Source organism: Pteropus medius, unplaced genomic scaffold (genome assembly GCF_902729225.1).
Source record: "Pteropus medius unplaced genomic scaffold, Ma_sr-lr_union100, whole genome shotgun sequence".
In the NCBI taxonomy this organism is placed as follows: Eukaryota; Metazoa; Chordata; class Mammalia; order Chiroptera; family Pteropodidae; genus Pteropus; species Pteropus medius.
The window spans coordinates 33,637,210-33,657,983 of NW_024354875.1; the positions used below are offsets into that span (position 1 = coordinate 33,637,210).

A 20,774-nucleotide genomic window follows, 5' to 3' on the forward strand; every position below is an offset into this window, starting at 1 on the left:
ATCTGAGCTCCAGATTCTGATACCCAACTGTTTACTTGAACCATCCACTCGGATATCGAATAGACCTTTCAAATTAAACAAAGCCAAAACAGAAGTCTTAATTCTCCCTTTATTCTACCGTTCCCCAGACTTTCCTTATTACTAGCCTGGCCAATCTCACTGTCCTCTTTTGCCAGTGTTACTGCAGTAGCCTTGTGCTTACTCTTGCCATTTCGACCATCACCCCCTCCATTCCTATCTACTTACAGATATCTTTTTAAAACATAAATAAAATGATGTCATTTCCCTACTGAAAACCTTCCAGTGTTTTTCTATTTAAAAAAAAAAAAAAATCCAAATTCCTTACTGTAGTCTCTATTATCTGGCCCCTGCCTACTTCCAATCTCACCTTCTAATGCCTCTCCTTCCTTGAGCTCCAGCCACCTTAGCTCATTCACTCTTCCTGGAATACCCTTTCTCCCCGATAGCAATACAACAGGCTCCTTTCTCAATGTTCAGATTTGTACTTAAATATCATCTCCTTATAAAGAGGTATTTCCTAACCATCTTACCTAAAATAACCACCATCCTCCATGGTTTTCCATATTCCCTATGACACAATAATCCCACTTCATCTTCTTCATTACAACTGTAAAATTATTGTTTGCTTATCAGTCTTCATCCACTAAGACACAAAGTTCATGAGTGGGGACTTTGCCTCTTTTACTGTCGGCAAAGACTATAGAAAACATTACCTGGAATATTGTACTATACCCTTAAACATTTGCTGACTGAATAAATTAGTGAATTCTCTAATCCAGGATGCTGGGAGGATGATGATGGCACTATTCATTAGAAAAAAAGTTAATCAGATTTATGAAAAGGTTCATATGCCAAGTGCCCTCATAAAATAAAGTTGGATACAAAACTGTCTCCACAAACCACTAAAACGACCAAGTAATTTAGAAATTAGCTTTAATAAAGTTATCCTTTTACATTCAAATATGGCACTACAGAATAATGTATCAAAGAAAGCATTCTAATGGAAATCACACATTAGGTGATTTCCATTCTGTTTTGTCTATCCAGAATTCTAATTTGAATTATTATTACTCACTACATTATGTAGAGTAAATCTGTTTAATCACAAATTAAACATACTAATTCAGAAAATAAAACTAGTAAATTCAGAAAAAGGTGAGGGGGATAAAAAGTTTTTTTTAAGTTACTTAAAAACAGACATTGAGCAGCCATTTGTTAAAGATGTACCTGAGCTTAATTGGTTGACCTCTCTAAGATTCCATGGTTTAAATCATACTGCTAATCAGAATAATAATTATTATATTTACCAATGTTAAATTAGATATTTGAGACGTTAAGTATTATCCTCAAGAACTTATTTAGGGATTTGTGAACACTATTTTTCTAGAGAGTACTAAGAAAATAAGCATGACAAAACACATAGTTAAAACAATTTCATTTTAAAAGGCACATAATATATTCTAGGTATTTTTCCAGTCATAGGAATTTGAAATTCTCAATTTCTTCCACAAACTGTCGAGTTGCACCAGGTGACTTGTAAATCAACACAAACTAAACTCAAAAACTACGTTCTAAAGTTTCTAAATTCAGTTTTGCTCAAAAAAAGTCTAGTAAGAACTTCCATGTACTGAAACTCAACATGACCAAACTTAAAGGCAAACAAAAAATTTATTTATGATGTGACACAACATTAATTAAGGCCCTTAACATATGAAGGATGTCTTTTTTGTTTTTACTGTCTTATGAATTAGAGGGGGGAAAACAAGCAAAAATGAATGGCAATTGACCAAAGAAATAAAACCACTGATAAATATGTAAAAAACGTTCAAGTTCCTTAATAATTAATGAATGCATTAGATTCTCTTTATAACCCCCAAAACACTGTCCATGATGCCTCTCTCATACAATGCTGGTTAAAGAACACTTTTGTAATATAAATCAATCTTAAATAGTAACATTCTTTACTCAATAATTCCATTTTTTCTTCTGCATAAGGAAATAATTAGAAATGTGTGCAAAGATTTCTATGTAACAGGAAAAAATAAGAAACAGCCTAAACACTTAACAATAGAGGATCGGTTAAACCATTTAACAGCCATACAAAAAGCCATACTTAGTAATGAAACCAAAAAATCATATTGTATAAAACTCTTGATGTGGAAAAATATACACAATATAGTGTTTTTAAAAAAAGTTATAAAGCTGTTGTGTATATGACTGCAATTTCTTATAGTATACACACAGAAAAAAGATCATATAGTAAAATATCAGCAGATAATTTACTAATGTTACCGGCTGTGGGATTACTAATTTTTTTTTTTCTACTTCCATTTCAGGGCTGTCTTGAATTTCTCCATCTACTATTACTCCTTTGCTTTGCTGCATTTCTTCTATGTCCTGCCTCAGTTTAGAAGTTAAAAGTTACATTTCTATCCTCTTGATAGTTACTTATATCCACATTATAAATTTCTGTAAAAAGTCTAAAACTATTCTCTAAAAGATTATCCCTCCTAAAAATGGCAAGAATCTTTACCCATAGACCAACCCGCTCACCTAGACCCACACCTATTTGTTTGTTTTCATCCTTAGCAGTCCATTTCTTCTTTAACAATATAAACATTAACTATCAAGAATGACTGTCATGAATTAAAACACAATAGATTTAAAAAACTAAAGAGAATCTCTGATGGCAGGTCCTACGCTAACTCATTCCGAAAACAAATAGCTAACGAGCCGAAGTTCTTAATAGAGAAGTTCTTAAACACAAAAGGATTGATACAAATTTAAAAATTACCATTTTGCAAATCATTTAGTAATGAATCCAAATGACAACAATGAAAAGTTGCTAAAACCGTTATTTGAAAAGCTGGCACCCTGGAGGCAAATCAACCAATAAAATACACGTCCTTTTTTGAATCTTAATTAAAATAAAGCAATTCTTCAAAATACATCTTTTAATCAATTGGAGAAAATTGAACTTTGTGAAAATATTAGGTAATATTAAGAAATTACTATAAATTTAGTATATTGTAAATAACTGCACTGTGCTTGTTTTTAAAAATCCCTTATTAATTAGAGCAGCAGTTATCAAATTTTTTGATATCTCAAAAATTACTGACAGCTTCAAGGAGTTTTTTTTTTTTATGTAAGTTATACCTATGTACCGGAGAACGGGCAAGATGGAGAATGGCTCAAGAGGCACATGAGAAAGAGGGGAATGATGAAATACTGTATCTTGACTATGGTGGTGATTACACAACTATGTCAAAATGTGAAGAACTGGAAAATTCACTATATGCTACTTGTGAGATAAGAACAGAATAGGCAAATAACATCTGAGTATTATGATGAAAATATCTTTGACTGCAAGGACCTCCTGCTGAAGAGTCTCAGGGACTCCCAAACCACACACTCAAAACCAATTCATTAGAATTTTGGGGTAAAATTCTGGGATCGGCTTTAAAATACTCCAGCAAAAAATAAAATTTTATATGATGAGGAGAGAACAAGAATGGCAGAATAATGATAATTACTGAAGCTGGGAGGTAGGTACATTAAGGTTCATTACACGTTTCTGTTTTTGTGTATCCTTGAAGTTTTCTATAACTTTTAAAGTTACTATATTTTACAGTCAGTTAAATAATGAATTTTTTTACCCATTTCTGTGATCACTATTATTTCCTCATTTTCCACTCTTTTCCTCTGGATCCATTATACTTAATCCTTCAGCAGTTAAATTTACTAAGGGTCTCTGAATAATAAAATCTCAGTCCTTGAATATTGTAAATGTCTTCGTTATAACCTAATTCTTGAGGAGGGATTTAATTGCATATAAATCCTCAGCTGGTTATTTTCTCTCAGTACTGTGAAGATACTACTACACGATCTTCTAGAATCTGTGTGGCAGTTTGTAGGTCTGTAATTTCTTAGTTATCTCCTTTTCTGTCTCTTAAAATTTAAGATTATCTCTCTGTAAAATTTCTGTATAATACAGGAGTGAACTTATTTTTATTTGTTACTTAAGACTCGAAGTTTTTATCTACAGACTGTATTTCTTCAACACAAGAAAACTGTCATAATCGCATCAGAATTAGGAACAAAGCTGAGTAAGTACACTTTACGATACCTAACTAAGATGTCCTCAAGGTATGTTTAAGAGTAACAAGTCTACATAAAACAAAAGTTAGTTTGGTCCTCCATTTGTGTAAGAAAGCGAAACGATCTACCAATTACTTTAAATCAACATAGATCATATTCACATTCCTCCCTCCTACCCCCGACTCTTCAGCTCTGAAGACTGCATTTCTAACCATACACTCCGCTTTTCATGCAATAGGTTTTGCCTTTTAGTAGTAATTGTACATTTCTATAATCATGGTTTTGACATGCAATTCCTTAGGTAAAACCAATAAAGATTATTGCGTTTATTTTGTTAGAATCACCAATAAAAATGTTTCAGAAAACACTTCCTTCACCTACCATAAAAAAATACGTAACTAGTATTTTTCCTGCCAAAATGAAAAATACTGAAGCAAAACAAAAAAAGAAAAGAAAAATACACTATCGATGTAAATTAAATACCAAGGCAGTGTAAGAGAGTGGGTAGAAAAATAAAAAGACTAGTTGTAAAGCCTTGGGACAGTTTCCTTCTCCACCCAAATATCAAAATAGTAACATAATTATTACAAGAAAGAATTATAATATTTCTAAAATCACCTAAATAGTGCCTGACACAGTACATACATAAGAGATCTCTTCTCTTTTGTTCTTCAATACTTAATTAAGCATAAAGTTTTAAAAATTCAATTTTTTGTGTCTCCATTCTTTCACTACTAATTTTAAAAAGCAGAGCTACCAAATAGTCTACAGCTATGCAGTTCTCCATCATGGATAATGGGAATTCTAAACACTAGGTTTCTCACTTAAAGAAGTAATGATTTCTAAGAACCTTTCTTCTTACCTCAAACAACTGACTGCATTTTAAATATGGCCAGTCTTGAAAGATAATGGTGTATTTAGATAAGAAATCTGATAGAGGGCCATAATTTGAAAGACTGAATAAGTCTTGGCTTGAATTTGGGGGAAATTTTCTGACTAGAAAAGACACTGAAAGATATGTAAATTCATACTTTGCCTCCATTCAAATACTCAGTGATGGCAGACAAAGTTAAAATAAAACTTCGAGAATCAGTTCTCTAAAACAGCCTGCATTTCTCAGTGAGCATAAAACAAACAAAATTTAAACAGTGAGCAGGGTTGCAGTTTGGGGCCTGATGGACTCTGTTCCAAGGGAGACAGAGGTTTGATTTCTGAGGGGTAAGACACACTCAACACACTTCATGAGGAAGGGCCCAGAGTCACATTCACTGCTTAAATCATTTCTATTAAAGGGGAGCTTAGAAGTCAAAGAAATTCCAGAGCCCAAATAAAAAAATGTGGCGTTTTCACGTACCTTGGAAAACTGTTACATTCATTGCATATTTACCAAAAGGAAAAATGCAAACCAATGTCAACATTTTATTTCATCTGGGCATACTATGCCCTAATAGATTTTAAAAAATTACTGATTTTTCAGGTGAAAAACACATCCTAAAATAATTAATCTTCCTTTTTGCCAATTAAAAAGACAGTATGCCAAGGGATAGTTTTCCTATTACCAAATATCTCCAAAATTAAAATTTCCTAGTTTATATTACTAAATATGTTGTTATGTACATTGCGGCATTTTTATTCTCACTCACTTTAACTTCTATTTTCTCAAATTCTTTCCCGATTCCTTAAAATCAGGACAAAATTCAAATAATAGCCTTCTGAGTGCCTCTTTATTCTTCTTCCTTGCCACATTCAGTAAGTTAAATTACGACATTTTAAATTCTATTTTGTATTTAATTCATACAGTATTGCTATTTCGATTGTATTTTAGATATTACTGTACTGAAACACTTGGTGCTTTATAACACTAATTTCATGACCAACATAAATCTACAAAATCACAAATAAATTCTCTAGAGATGGCTTTCTAACATGTATAGAACTCTGCTACCTTAACTTTGCACAAGCTTTAAAAAATAGTTTGTAAAAACTGCTATGTCTTTTGTAGTCTCACACTTTTTGGTCTCAGGACTTCTTCTAAACTCTTAAATATTACTGAGGTCCTCAAAAAGCTTTTGTTCATGTAGGTTATACATTTTTATATTTACTGTATTAGAAAGTATAAGCTTAAATTTTAATTCACTTAAAAATAGTAAATCTATTACATGTTTACATAAATTAAGATTTTATGAAAAACTATTTTCCAAAAACATAAATAAAAGTTTATAGAGAAGAGAGGCCATTTTTACATTTTTGCAAATCTCTGTTTAGGTAATAAGAAGACAACTGGAGTTACATATTTGCTTCTACATTCAATCTGTTGCAATATCCGGTTTGGGCTAAAGCATATAAAGTATGTCTAGTCTCACAAAGATAAGTGGCTGAAAAAGGAAGGAGTAATTTGACAGCCTTTGAGCCAATTGTGGGTATTCTTTTTTGATATTACATCAAACTTGACAAGCAGCAGTTTCTTAAAGATCTGTTGCAATGTAGAATCTAAAACCATATTGGTCAACTTTCCACTTAAGTTTGTTACTGGCCTACCTCTAACTCTAAATAGATCTTTTACCCACGCATGATTTTGTAACATGAATTGGTCATTTGAAAACTACTGGTTCACTGAGTAATCATACAGACCTTCCAAATGTTGGTCCATTTAATTATAATACAGTATCCGAAAATAAAAATCCTTTATTAATATCACTATCCATCTCATCAGAAAAGTATTTAATTATTAAGTTAACAAATAAGTTCATAGTAGTAGATTCAAGTTTTCCAAAACTGATCATTTTTACTGGAAGGCCCAAATTTTATTATTGGTAGCAATACTGTCAGGTTTTTTTTCCTTTAAGTTACACTCAATTCATTTTTTAAAGAAAATATCTCTTACTTAAAAACATGAACTTCTCAATAACCCTAGTTTGTCAGTTATTCTTTTAAGTACAAATCGTTTTTCATGAAAACAGCATCTAGTTCAGCCTGCAACTCACACAACTACACAACTGGAAAAAAAAGTATTTTTCAAATATAATCATCTTGAAGTACTCTATTAAAACATACTTTCGTCACAAAAATATTACAAAGACAAGCAACAAGAACTGCAAACCAAAAACACAACACCACTTCATACCCATTAGGATAGCTATGATCAAAAAGAAGGACAATGATAGGTATTGTTGGTAGGGAATGTAGAGAAATTGGAACTCTCATATATTGCTGGTGAACATAAAAGGTACAGCCACTTTGAAAAAACAACTTGGCAGTTCCTCAAAATGTTACACATAGAGTTACTATACGATCCAGCAATTTCATTCCTTGGGATATATACCCAAAAGAAACAAAAACATGTCCACACAAAAAACTGTACATATAACGTTTATGGCAGCATTATTCATAATAGTCAAAAAGTGGAAACTCTCCATCAAATGACAAATGAAAAAAATGTGGTATATCCATATAATGGAGTATTATTCAACCATGAACAGAAATGAAATACAGATACAGGCTACGATACACATGAATCTTGAAAATATCATGCTATATAAAAGATATCAGACACGAAAAGCCATTTATTATATGAATGCATTGATATGAAATGGAATTCCACTGATTCTATGAAAGGCAAATCCAGAGAGACAGAAAATATATTAGTGGTTACCAGGGGCTAAGGTGGAGGCAGGAGTAGAATGAGGAGTGACTGCTAATGGGTATGGGTTTTTTCGGGGGGTGGTGAGGGGATGATAAAAATGTTCTAAAATTAGATAGTGGTCATGGCTGCAAAAGTCTCACTATACCAAAAAAATTCACTGCGCTGTGTACTTTAAAGCTATTTAAAAAAAATATGCAGCAGTCAAGGGTCAAGATTTAGTAAAAATAACTATTTTGACTAGTTTATCAAGGTCGTTCTTCAGTAAAACACATTTTTTTAACTGTAAGTGCAATGTCATGAAGAAAACAACTCGTATAGTTTTGCGCCACTACTTTGATCTGTGCGAAGACACAAGCAGTTTTAGTCTCCATCAGAAAAATGGCAACACAATGAAAAAGGCAAATAACTTCAGTATTATTATGAAAAGTAGTTTGACATCAAGAACCTCTAAGAGAATATCAGAGGTACTCTAAGGGTCCACAGACCACACTTTGAGAACTGCTACTCTAAACCACAGCCTCGGAAGACTCAAATGCAATTAAAGGCTTTCCAAGGACAGACTTAAGTCTTCAAAACAATTCCAATTTTCTAAGCATATATCACAAATTTCTCAAAAGAAAAACAGTATTGTGATGGAAATTATTTCAATAAATTAAATTCAACTGTCCCAATTTAAGAGTTTAGAATCACTGACTCACTGGAAGGTTAAAATAGTACAATGTCCACAAAAATTCAAATAAAGGTAGAAGAGTGAAAGTAAGAATTCGGTACACAACGAAACATTTAATAAAGTTATCTAAGTAAATAATATTAATAAGATACTATCTCTTTTAAAACTGTATTATCTAATTCTTGCACAACATTCAAAGAGTAGACTTCTGAAATTTCAACCGATGCTATCAGTAACAATATGTCTAACATATTGTTCAATAAGTTCAATGCCCACTACACAGTTAGAAGAATAAACAATCACAGAATCACTACCTAGTCCAACAACCCCATATTACATGATGAGGAAACTGAGTTTATGACAGGAAAAAGTAACTTGGCCAAAATCACACAGCTAGCTACTAGCTGAGATAGCATGGTCTTTACTCCCAGTACCATATTTTCACTATGCCAGATTCCCCAACCAAATATAATGCATAAAACATTTAACTTACATCACATCAAGGATAATCAAGACACCTTACCTGCCAAATAAATATGATGCAGTGCTTGATAATACCAATAAGATGTGAAAACAAATACACAATTAAGGAAAAACTACAAATGTAATTGGCATGATGGAGAAATGAATCCTTGACTTCAAAAACTACAAACTTCCAATGAAGAACAATTTGAAAAACATTTTGCTTTCTACTTTTCATACAAAGAGGGTAATGTATCATCACTAAAGATGGCTAGATACTGATAAAAATTTCCCTACATATTAAATCATTGAATATACCTATAGTATGACATGATTTAAGACTCACCTGCAGGACTGTCAGCATTCTCTCCTGGGTGTAGCTGTATACCAGTAGAATCTATAGAGTTGACTGTAACTGTCTGTAGATTTGGCAACTGACCAGTGCTTAGACTAACTGGTGTTGAAGTCAAGGCTCCACCTGCTGCAACTTGACCAAGTGTGAGTGTTTGAACAGGCGTCAAAGTTATTTGTTGGGCAGCAGTATTCTGTATTTGCAAATTCTGCAAGTTCTGGACCCCTTGTACTTGAAATGTTTGCCAAGTTATCTGTCCAGAAGGGGTCACTGTCTGTGCCTGAATTAAAAACGTTCCAGGATTCAGCTGCAACTGAAGATTCTGCAAAGCCTGTTGTGATATATTTTGACCACTGGCTTGCACACCATGGATTGTCTGTGGTGTAATACCTTGCACAATTTGGGCTTGACTGGTTGGCTGTTGAGACTCTTGAAGTTGTAGATGTTGTACGACAGGCTGTGCTGTAGAAACCTGAATATTCTGAGCCTGTGTCTCTTCAGAAACAGGCGACTGGATATAATTTCCCTGAAGATCTGAAGAATGGACTTGCCCACTAGAAGTAGTCAAGCTATTTGTGTTCTGTTGTAATATACCTGTACTATCTATAGTAACAGGCAACTGTGATGAAGAGGACGTTGGCACAAATAAATCTGTATCAGTATTAGTTTCATTAATATCAGGAGAAACCCGCTCACCAGTCCTTTCTGAATTGTCTGAACTATCCATAGCTTGTCCTGTGTTTATCAAATGTCCATCGGCATTAATGCCTGCAGTCATTGTCTGAGAACTGCCCGAGAGTCCCAAAGAATCTAGATCAACACTATTGATTGGTACAAACGTAATATTTCCTGGCAGACCAAGAGGAACATTAGCAACTACTTGAGTTTGGCCAGGAAAAGATGAACCACCAATTGCAACTCCCTGAACCTGGACTTGACCAGTCTGTGGTATGAGATTCTGAATATTAGCAGGAGGTGTTCCAGAGGCAAGCAAAGTTTGATTAGAGCCAGGAATGATCTGAATTTGACCACTTTCTTGATTTATACCTCCATTATCTGAAGAGCCTGTGAAACCAATCTGAACCTGCTGACCATCTGTTGACTGAATCTGTGGTATTACTTGATATTGAACATTGGACACTGTACCATTTGATGAATCTGATCCTGGTGCAACTGAAAATATTTGTTGATTCTGCAAATTCTGAAGGGGAAGAACATACTGCCCACTTGAAGTAGCAGCACCTGGAATCTGTACTAGATTACCAGCTTCATCTTTTATAGTTGTAGGAGTGGCTGACAAAACCTCCCATCGGTTTGGTGCTCCTCCTAACTGTGCAGAAGCCAAATCACCTGTCTGGAGGAAGAAAACAAAACGTGCTATGTGATATGTATTTGTGGTTTATATAAACCAATCCTCAAAAAAACTCTAAAAACTGATATAAACCCTACTACCTGAAAATAAATATTCTCTTAAGAATACAGTAGAGTTCACATACAGAAGCAGCACTATATAAACTACAATAATTATCATTCCCGATTTTGTTAGTTATTGCAAAAATAACCTGTGCTATCTGAGCAGGAAAAATAAACTTCAATCAGAAGTCTTGGTCTTATGACAACAAATGGATTTAATCCCTCATCTATGATCTCTAATCCTTTACAGTTAAAAATAAAGTAGAAGTGACCAGAAAAGATTATGAGCAGCTCAAACCAAACATACCTCAAACACTAAAGAGCTGGAAAAGCATACAACACACTAAAAATATATCACTAAATCAGATGCGTTATATTTGATTTTTAAAAAAGAAACATTAGTATTATCAAGTCATCTGAATTAGAAAAGTGGAGATTTGAGTATTATTGGTACAAACCTTAAATTAAACAATTAAAGCTACTTTGCTATGGCATATATTAATGTACTCCGGAGCAAACTTATGGCTAGGGCTATTCCATTAACAGTTTTGTACTCTTCCCATGAACTACTTAAAAAAAAAGAAGAGACCTTTAAAAATTTAATGAAAAAAGGTTATTGCCCTGTGACCACATGGCAAAGTCTGAAAAGTTTTTCTAGAATCTAAAAGATGGAAGATTTAGACTATGGCTTTACTTACTATTGTACTTAAGTCTGCAGTAATGTGCCAGGCATATACAGTTTGCATTCTGTGACCTGCCAGAATCTCAGGTATCATCCCCATATTTTATAGATTAAGCAAGACTAGAAATATACCAATGTAGGAAAGCAAAAAGCAATAAAATTCTCCACTTCGATGTCAAAGGGTAGATTTTTTTTAAAGGAATAGTAACAGTAACATCTAACATTTGAACTCTTCTTTTACATGCCAAGTACTATGATAGGGATTTGTAAGATTTTATCATCTGCTCCTTACAACAATCCTATGAAGTAAGAATTACTATTATCCCCATTTCAGAATGAGAAAATTGAGGGACAAAAAATCAAATAGCAATCAAAGGCCAAGACAAGATTTAAAACTAGGCTAAGAATCAGGCCCTTAAATACCATACCACACTTTGTCTCCCACTGAGACCAGGGGTAAAGACATGGGGAATGAGACTCTATATTACTCACCATCAAAATAAAACCATTTCTATCCCATTTCCTTCTAGATCTATATGTGATTTCCTAAAACTCCACGCATCAGTAGTCATTGAGAGCATAAGCATATCTAGCCCAGCATTCTCAACCTTGGATCCACACCTGGGCTTCAAAAGATCTTTGAATCCCCTAAAATAGCATACCAACTTTTTAAGAAAGTGCAATTGGCCCGGTGTTGGGGGGGTAGGGGGAGGTGGCGGGGGAGGCATGCATTAATCTAGGGTTTCATCATATTTTCAAAGGAGGTCTGTGACCACAGAAAAAGGTTAAAATAAATACTATTCTCTCACCATTCTGCATTTTTAATAAATATTGTAAAAACAGACTTTAAAAGTTTCTAAAGGAAACACTTCCTAATTCTCATGTAGATGCATAGTTGAAAAGTACATATGTCCATGGATAAACCACATTATTAATGCCTCAAGATATTTACATATATCTGCCAAGAAAAATAAGCATTAATTTGCTCATGAGATATACAATCATTCTCATCAAATAGTTCACAATCTATCCAAATACATACATGCTATTATGTGAATAGTGGTGTATACTAGTCATATGATCAAAACGCTTTTTGGAAACAGAAGATTGAAAAAAAGATTTCATATAAAAGATATTTTTAAAAAATCTTAGAATAAAATTTAAGATTCCACTGTAGGCAGTTAGAAAATAGAGACAGAGGCATTAATAAAGGTACAGAAACAAAGTCACAGACAAAAAGAAACTTTAAAAAGTAATATGTAGCTTTGAATTCAAGAGAGGATCCAGAAAAGGCTCATATTCATAGAGAAAAGTAATGGAGAACAGAACTAGACATTTTTATCAGAGCCTGTAGAGTAAACATCTTTGTAGATCCTGCTAAGCAGTTTGGACTTTATCCTTCAGATAGTGAATGAAAGCTGTAAAATTTTATTTTATTATTTTTGTAAGTTTATTAAGGTAACATTGGTCAATACAATTATATAATTTTCAGGTGTACATTATAATTTGACATCTATATGGTCTATTGTTATAAAATTTTTAAAGCAAGTGAGTGGTGCCATCAGATCCATGTTTTATAAAGATAAAGGCCCAGTGAAGGAGACTGAAAGAAAGGCGGAAGAGACTAAAGGCAGAGAAACTGGGACCCAGCAGAAACAGCTAAGCCTGAACTAAAATAATGATCATTTAAATAATTTTTTAAACTTATCAAACTTAAAGTATTAAAATGAAGTAACAAACATCAAAGTCACATGTCATTCCTCAACTTTTATCTGGTATAGAAATTACAAGCTTAAGTCATCTTTCCTAGTATGAGTAATGATTCATGTTTCATTTCAATCTCCTGGCATTTTAAACAAAAATATTTAAATCTATACTTTATATTTAATTCTACACCGAAGTATAATGTCTAAAATCCAACCTTATCTTCTTAAGGTTAAAAATAAATTTAGGTCTACGACCATGACACCCTGAACAAGCCCGATCTCATCTATCTCGGAAGCTAAGCAGGGTGGGGCCTGGTTAGTCCTTGGATGGGAGACCACCTAGGAAGACAAGGTGCTGTAAGTGCAAAAAAAAATTTTTTAAATAGGGATTGTAAGCTGACAAGGTACTTGCAATCTTGTTGCAAGGCCAAGTTCTGCCTTGCCTAAAAAATAAATAAATAAACAAACAAACAAGTAAATAAATAAATAAATAAAATTTAGGGGTCGGCATCAATTTTTTTCTGACTAGTATTACTATTACAATTATTCCACTTAAATTAAAGAATACAGTGTCTAATATAAATTAATTTTACAATACTGGCATTTTTGTCCCATTTTCATCTTTTAAAAAAGTCAATTTATGGCATCTAAAGTATTTTATTTACAAAACAGTAAAAAGGGCAGATAGTCAACAATCAGTGAACAGCTTTCTAGTCAAAAAATTCCTTGAAAATAAATACAATTACTCAAATGACAAATATGAGTAAATGTAAGCACTCCCTCCCTCTCTCAAAAATAGAGAAGTTAAATAAAAATAAACCACAGTACCACTTTTTCCAACAACGCAGGTCATTAACTGAAGGGAACTTCTACGACAAAAGGATGTATCTGAACTTCTTTGAATAAACCTAAAGTGAAAAGTATGTATAAAAAATACTTATGAAGCACAGCCTGGTGAGCGTTGGGGGAGGAACTGGGAACAGCAAGATGATTTAAGATTTTTAAAAATGAAACAAAAAAGATTTTCTTCAATGAAATAAATTTACAGTTTTAAAAGATTTACTGAGTGTTAATATTTTTCATGGAATGGGGGAAAACAAAATCAGAAAACTACTAGACTTTTATGATTTAAACTAAGGTTGTTTGGAGAAGTGGAGTATATCACACTAGAAAGGAGAAAACTCAGAACTGAGTTCTGATCCTAGCCAAAGCTGTAGAATGGTGCATGATTTATAACAGGACTCAATTTCCTTACGTTAAAATGGGAAAAATATTACCTTGCAGGGACAAAAGAATCAGGGTTATAAGAACCAAAAATGTTAAGCTTCATAAACTATAAAGCACTATACAATCCTAAGATATCATTGTGATTACTAAGATTACAAAGACATTTGAAAAACACCCATTAGATGCCTAGCACAATTCCTGGCACAAAGATCATAAATATTTATTGAAAGAATAATTAAAGATATTTTACTTTAAAATCATTGCAAGCAAAATGACAGAACGGACCAATAAAACTGATCTTGAGATGAGTCCTCTATGAAAAACTGTGCACCAATTTTAAACCTATTTATTTCCATAATTCAACAATGAATAAGCCCCAAATATTTCAAATAACTCCTACTAAGCCCATTCATTTGTAAGAGAAATATCAGCAGCATATCGCTAAAATAGGTAAGTACACTAAATACAAAATGGGAAAAGGATAAATGAGAAAATCATCTGAGACCAAAAAAAGTTGTAAAAATTTTTGTTGTTAAGCTACTTGGAAACACTATACAAATAAAAGACAGACACGAAAATACATTATCCAGGCAAGAACTAGTATTTGGTTTAGGTTCAAGATACATAAGCTTCACACTAAAAAATAAAAAATCCACCAGTATTTCTCTCAGTAACTTTAATATTCTCATTGGGCAACTAACAAACAAAATATCATTTAACATAGAAGTTGGCATTATTGTAAAAAGTTTTAACTGAAGATACTCTAAGCCTCTCTCTGCATATGAACACAATCACAGTGAAAAAGACTACAACCAAGAGTAGCCCTGGGATGTTGCCATAGCAATGCATTACAAGGGCATTCTCCAGTATAACCAGGCATAAAATAGGGGGCGGGGGAGGGGGTTGGGAGTGAGAAGAAAGTAAAAAAGAGGTTATCTTCTCAGCTAATACCTGTAGATAAGGGGGAAAAAATTCATACCACTTACTGCATAGCATTTGGAAGGATTATTAACTTTTCAGTTCCCACAAATGACTTCACAAAAGGCAAAAAACAGGCAAGGAAGGAGTACAGGGAAATAAGAACAAGTGTGAAGCTGAAGTGGAAACATACTAACAACCATTCTTCAGCAAGTTTGTACTCAAGTTTCTTAAAATCTTGGAGGAACACTAAAGAACTTCAACAGACTTCAAATAAAAACAATAACTCAATGAATTCACTACAATGACAGTGGTCTTATTTTAAGTAATGGTAAAAAATAACCTTGTTTTGAAACAAGCTACTATTTATTTTTTAGCTCACCAACATTTATATACTAAATTAATGAATACTAAATTTATAGCCTGAACTGATCATTAGGCAAAGACTTTCATAATATTTACTCGTGCAGTTTATTACAGTACAGTACAAATGAAATAAATTAATCCACAACTTCACACAAATGCAAAATGGACAAATTAATATTGCATAAAAGTCTTCTTTATTCCATTTCCTGGCTTATTACAAAAATGAACTATACAACTTTTAATAATACAGTACAAAAAAGTCTTGCCATCAAACCACGTTGTAGGGCAATACAGGTGAGACCATGATTAGACCCATTCTGTACTGTGGGTAACCAAACATTCTTGGCCAGGACCCAAGATGGACGCATATCCTAACAAATGCTAAATTCAAAATATTTAAAGCAAATCTTCACAGCAGATTGGCTTTTCGATGACCTTTTAATCTTAAAATACCAAACTAAAATGGCATAAAGTTGAATTCTATGTATATATTTCACTTGATTTTAAACACAATACTACGTGCAATGTGCTATCCTGGACTGGATCATGGAACAGAAAATGGGCATTAGGAGAAAACCTGGTGAAATTAGAATAAAGCCTGTAGTTAAGAATACCGTATCCCTGTTAATTTCCTAGTTTTGAAAAACATACCATGGTTATATTAACATTAGGGAACCTGGGTGGAAGGTATAAGTAACTCTCGGTTCTAATTTTGCAACTCTTCTGTAAATTTAAAATTCTTCAAAATAAAAATTTTAAGAAACATAGCTACAAAAATCTCTCTACAGACCTCTGAGGATTCTCAGTAATTGAGTAAAGATTATCTAAGCATATTTTTAAGCGAGGGAAAAAATGCCCATGAAATCACTTAAATTCTTTAATTTTCCAAGATGCACATGTCTAAAATTCAGCTGAGCTAGAAAAATAATTTTCCCATTTGCTAAGGCAAACATTCAAGCCAATCTTAACCAATTTAACTCAGTGAAAAATTTTATGCACAGGTATCAACCAAAGGAAAAAAAATGCTCCAACTGATTCTAGTTCATATTCATCTGGAGTGAAATGTGATGTCAGGAGAGATTTGGTAGTTTAGAGGAGCTGAAGAGGCATGGAAACAACTTTCCTACAAGTGGTATATGGCCACAGTAGGCTAAAGTTGAAGACATTCCATTCTTGAGGCTGAGATTCACATACACATACATGTACATATACACATTTTTCCTCCACAACTTCCTCCTTCACTTCTCCCTTCTCCCCCATCAATAAGCTGATACCTAAACTTGGCAAGCTGCAGTTACAAGAAGTTTTTGGTTCTAATTGAAAATATTAAAATAGGTAAGTAGAAGCAATCTGCTTTGCAATTTTACTTATGTAATGGTTTCAATTTGTTTTGGTACAGTGGGTCTAGGATACAGTTCATAGAAAAAGGTTAACCAATCCATAAATTATTTAAAAGTATCAATACCTCATATAAACATAATTTTACGCTTTTACAATTTAACCTTTTTACAAAAGCACAAAACCTAAAAATCATACTTTTGAGACAGTAAAACCATTCACATCCCTCTACAGTAAAATTTGAAGCACTAAAATTACATTTAATACAACTTAACTTCAGCTTCACTTTTAATGCCTAGAAATACTAAGAATTTCCTGCACACTATCAAATACCAAACTTTTTTGCCTACAATGACTATTCAAAATATCACTACACAATCTAATTCCTATAATCCACGTCAAAGAGAACTGAGAAAGGTTTCAATTATTTTAACAAACACATCTACATATTAAACTAATGCAACAGCAATGACTTAAACAAATATAAAATTCACAAGCAACAGTCCTAAAACCTGTTTCTAGATCATTTGTATTAAGCCCTCATATAACACTGGCCAGCTCCTCCCCCTGCCCCAGACAGTGAAAACCCTACAAAAACACCACCTATCAGACTAGCAATCACAATAAAATGAAAATATAACTTTGCGAATTCCTTACGTGTACTTTTGTTTCTAACACTATTCAATTTCAAAAAACTAAAGTATTAAGTAACTTCACCGATTTCAATGGTCGCTAATTAAATGTTTCACTTACTACACATGAAAAATTACTGGAAAATTAAGAAGTCTGCAAAAACTAATAAAATTCAACTATTTAGAATGGCTACCGAAAATGCATTCGAAAAGTGTTCACTCCCGCATACAAAATGATTTAAAGCAGTAAGATCTAGTAATTTCCAACAGAAAAAGCCCCATGTTCAAAAATAATAAAGGCTAAAAACATTGCCTCTGTAGTTGATACTATCTATGGCCGATAGGCTGTGCTTGAAAATTTTTTAGTGTTCAGTGAAGGAGTTTTCAGCAGTGATATGAATTGCTCAAACATCCATTTTGGAGTCCTCTACCCCCGCCCTCTCAGACTTCATTTTGTAGTGAATTTGGATCGAGGTTCCGCAGTGACAATTTAGAGAAAGCCTGGGCTGGCATCTGATCCAAACTGGCATGCGAAAGAGCAGGAAAGGGCGCCCTGGATGCGCGATCGGTCCGAATCGGGGAAGGCATGGGCGCCGGGGAGGCCTTTTGGGCCGCCAGGCGCGCTGCAGGCCCGGGATGGCGGGCGCTGGGCCTCGGCGGGGGCGGGCCGCGCGCGCGAGACTTACCGCTCCGGCAGCGGCGGCGGGGGCCCCGGCTGCGGCGGCCGCCTCCTCCTCGTCGTCGCCCGGCGATGGCGGCCCTATCTTGCTGCAGGTAGCGGCCAGCAGAGCGAGCGGTGACGGCTGAGTGTCCTACCCCCGATGGGCGGGTTCAGAGAGGAGACAGGGGGAGGGGATGGCGGTTAGGGCCGGGCCGCCGCTCGCACAGGAAGTGCGACTCGGTCCCCCCAGGCTGCGCCCTGGCGAGCGCCAGCCCGCGCTCTCGCTCTCCTCCTCCTCCTCCTCGACTCCCGCTCGCGTTCTCCCCCTCGCACGCGCACCAGCTCCACCGTCCGCAGAAAGGCGGGCGGCGGGCTGCGTGCCGGGCCTCCACCTTCCGCTCGGACACCCACCCCCGGAGGGCGCACGCGCGCGCGCACAAACACACACACACACACACACACACACACACAAAATCACACAATCTCTCACACAAAAGGCGGCGGGAGGGGGAGCGCAGGCGGGGTCGGAGCGTTGGCGCCTCGGGCGGGCAGCTCCCGGGGCGGGGGGAGGGGAGGAGAGTGGCGCGGAGGGAGGGGAGAGGCGAGGGGAGGAGAAAGCGGCGCGAGGGGGGAGCCGGGCCGGGGCTCAGCCGCTCCTCACCTGGGCCACCGCCGCCGCCGCCGCCACCGCGCCGTTTCCGTGCTGCTGCTGTTGCTGCTGCTGCAGATACTCGCCGTGGCCGCCGCCGCTGCCGCCGCTGTCCACGTCCAAGGCAGCCATTTCCTCTTGTTTCACGGGCTTTTCGGGAGCTGCAGGCACAGCGCGGGGGGTGGGGTGGGGGAGGGCGGGTGGAGGAGAGGGAGGCCGCAGGCCGAGGCGAAATTATTCGGAAAGCCTGGATAGTCCCCGCCCTCCACCGCCCGGCGACTCCCTCCTCCCCTCCCCTGCCGCTGCCCCGCTTCCACCGCTGCCCTGTAACCCTCATCACTCCTCTTTCCTCCTCCTCCTCCTCCCCGCGCTGCCCCTGCCCCCTCTCTTCTCCTCTCCTCCCCTTTCCCTTCGCGCCGCTCGCTCTCACTCGCGCTCGCTCCTCTCGCACCGTCAGTCACACACACGCCCGCCCGCCCGCCGCCCGCGCCCGCACACAGGGGGATGCGCTCCCGGCGGGCCGGACCGCCCGCCCCGGGGCCCGGCGGGGACACGGCGTTGCTGGGGCTTGAGGGGTGGACGGTAGCTGGCAGGGAGGGGAGGGAGGCGGAGGGGAGTGCAGCTTTCTGCCTCTCACAGACACTCGGTCGCACACACGGGGCCGGGAGCCGGCGGCAGCGGCCCGGGGCTGGCTGTGGTCGGCGGCAGCGGCGGCGGCAGCAGCAGCAAGGGTTGCTCTCTCGGCTTTACGTACCGGTCATAGTGTGTTTAGGGCACCTCAGGCGGGGCTCCCCGCCGCCTTACACATGGTGAGGAGCGAAGGCGGCGGCGGTGGGAGAGGATGCGGGAAGCGGCGGCGGACACGGCCGGAGCGGTCCGGGGATTTTTTTTTTTCCTATTTTGATTGACTGTGCGGGAAACACAAAAGGTGGAGCCTCCAACCCAAAAGGGGGGAAGAGGGTGACAGCCTGCCCGGAAGTCCCGCCCCTCTTCTCCGCGTTTATTCGCCACCACGCTCTCCGTCCGCAGTGCTCATTGGCCAGGATGCCCATCCGTCGCTCAGCCTGGCGGCGCGCTTCCTGTTTGCCCCCGGGTGGAAGGAGAGAGACAATGAGCGGCCGTGGCGGCGTAGGTTCCCAAAAGCGGCCACGGCTCGCCAGTTACCCGCTGTGCCCGCTTCGCTCGCCGGCTGCCTCTGCCAAGCCCGAGGCGCAGGCTTCTTCCACCTCGCAGGCGCACCGAACAAGCCCCGCGAAGCTGTAGGGAAGCTGGGGAGGAGATCCGTCCCCGTTTCTCGGCTCCACTCGACGTTTCCTCCATCCCGGTGGCAGCCTCGGCCGGATCTCCCCAGGGCCTCGCGCTCTTGGAGCCACCGCTTTCCTGCAGTGCCTGGAGGCCGCCGCCGTTCAGCCCCAGGGCTGCTGCTGCGGCCGCTACTGCTACAGAGCAAACCAGACCCGCCCCACGAGCCCGGGGGGAGGGAGCTGGTATTGGGGGAGACACCCCCTCCGAGGCTGGAGGAGGATTTTCTCTCACACATTCAGCTCATAGATTTCACAGTCAGCCATCTCGGTCCCATCCCCCAGAGTTCTAACCCATCTCCCACTTTTACGTACCCTGGAGGCAGGCATTTAAAACAAAGAAATTTCACTTCACCTCACATAGAGGAGAACATTCCTTCCGGCCAGTGGCACCAAAACAGGCACTTAGCGTGGGTATATATATATATTCGAAGGTGCAGAATCCTTTTTTATAAAAAAGTCCAGTCACAATCATTTTGCTGCACAAATATATATTATTCCCTGCTTCTCAGTCGTCCTGGTAACAAGTCAAACATCTGAAAAAGCCCATGAACACTTGCCAACATTTTTAAAATAGTCTCAGCGAGTATTTTTTTTTCTTGGAACATTTCAGTTATACTTAATTTAAAATCTCG

At 37.5% G+C, this 20,774-nt stretch overlaps 1 protein-coding gene across 2 annotated transcripts in view; it reads right to left on the bottom strand.

Annotated features, from left to right (window-relative positions):
- SP3 (Sp3 transcription factor) overlaps positions 1–20,126 on the bottom strand; it is a 50,040-nt gene extending 29,914 nt beyond the window's left edge. The window contains exons 1-4 of one of the 2 annotated variants that reach the window (XM_039855764.1): positions 19,593–20,126; positions 18,851–18,999; positions 18,215–18,340; positions 9,241–10,600 (exon numbers count right to left, since the gene is read on the bottom strand). In XM_039855764.1, coding sequence (XP_039711698.1) covers positions 9,241–10,600; positions 18,215–18,340; positions 18,851–18,999; positions 19,593–19,599 — 1,642 coding nt within the window. In that variant the 5' untranslated portion in view covers positions 19,600–20,126. The remainder of the gene's footprint in view (positions 1–9,240; positions 10,601–18,214; positions 18,341–18,850; positions 19,000–19,592) is intronic. The other variant, XM_039855765.1, reaches the window with a different exon arrangement.
- Between the last annotated feature and the right edge of the window lie 648 nt (positions 20,127–20,774).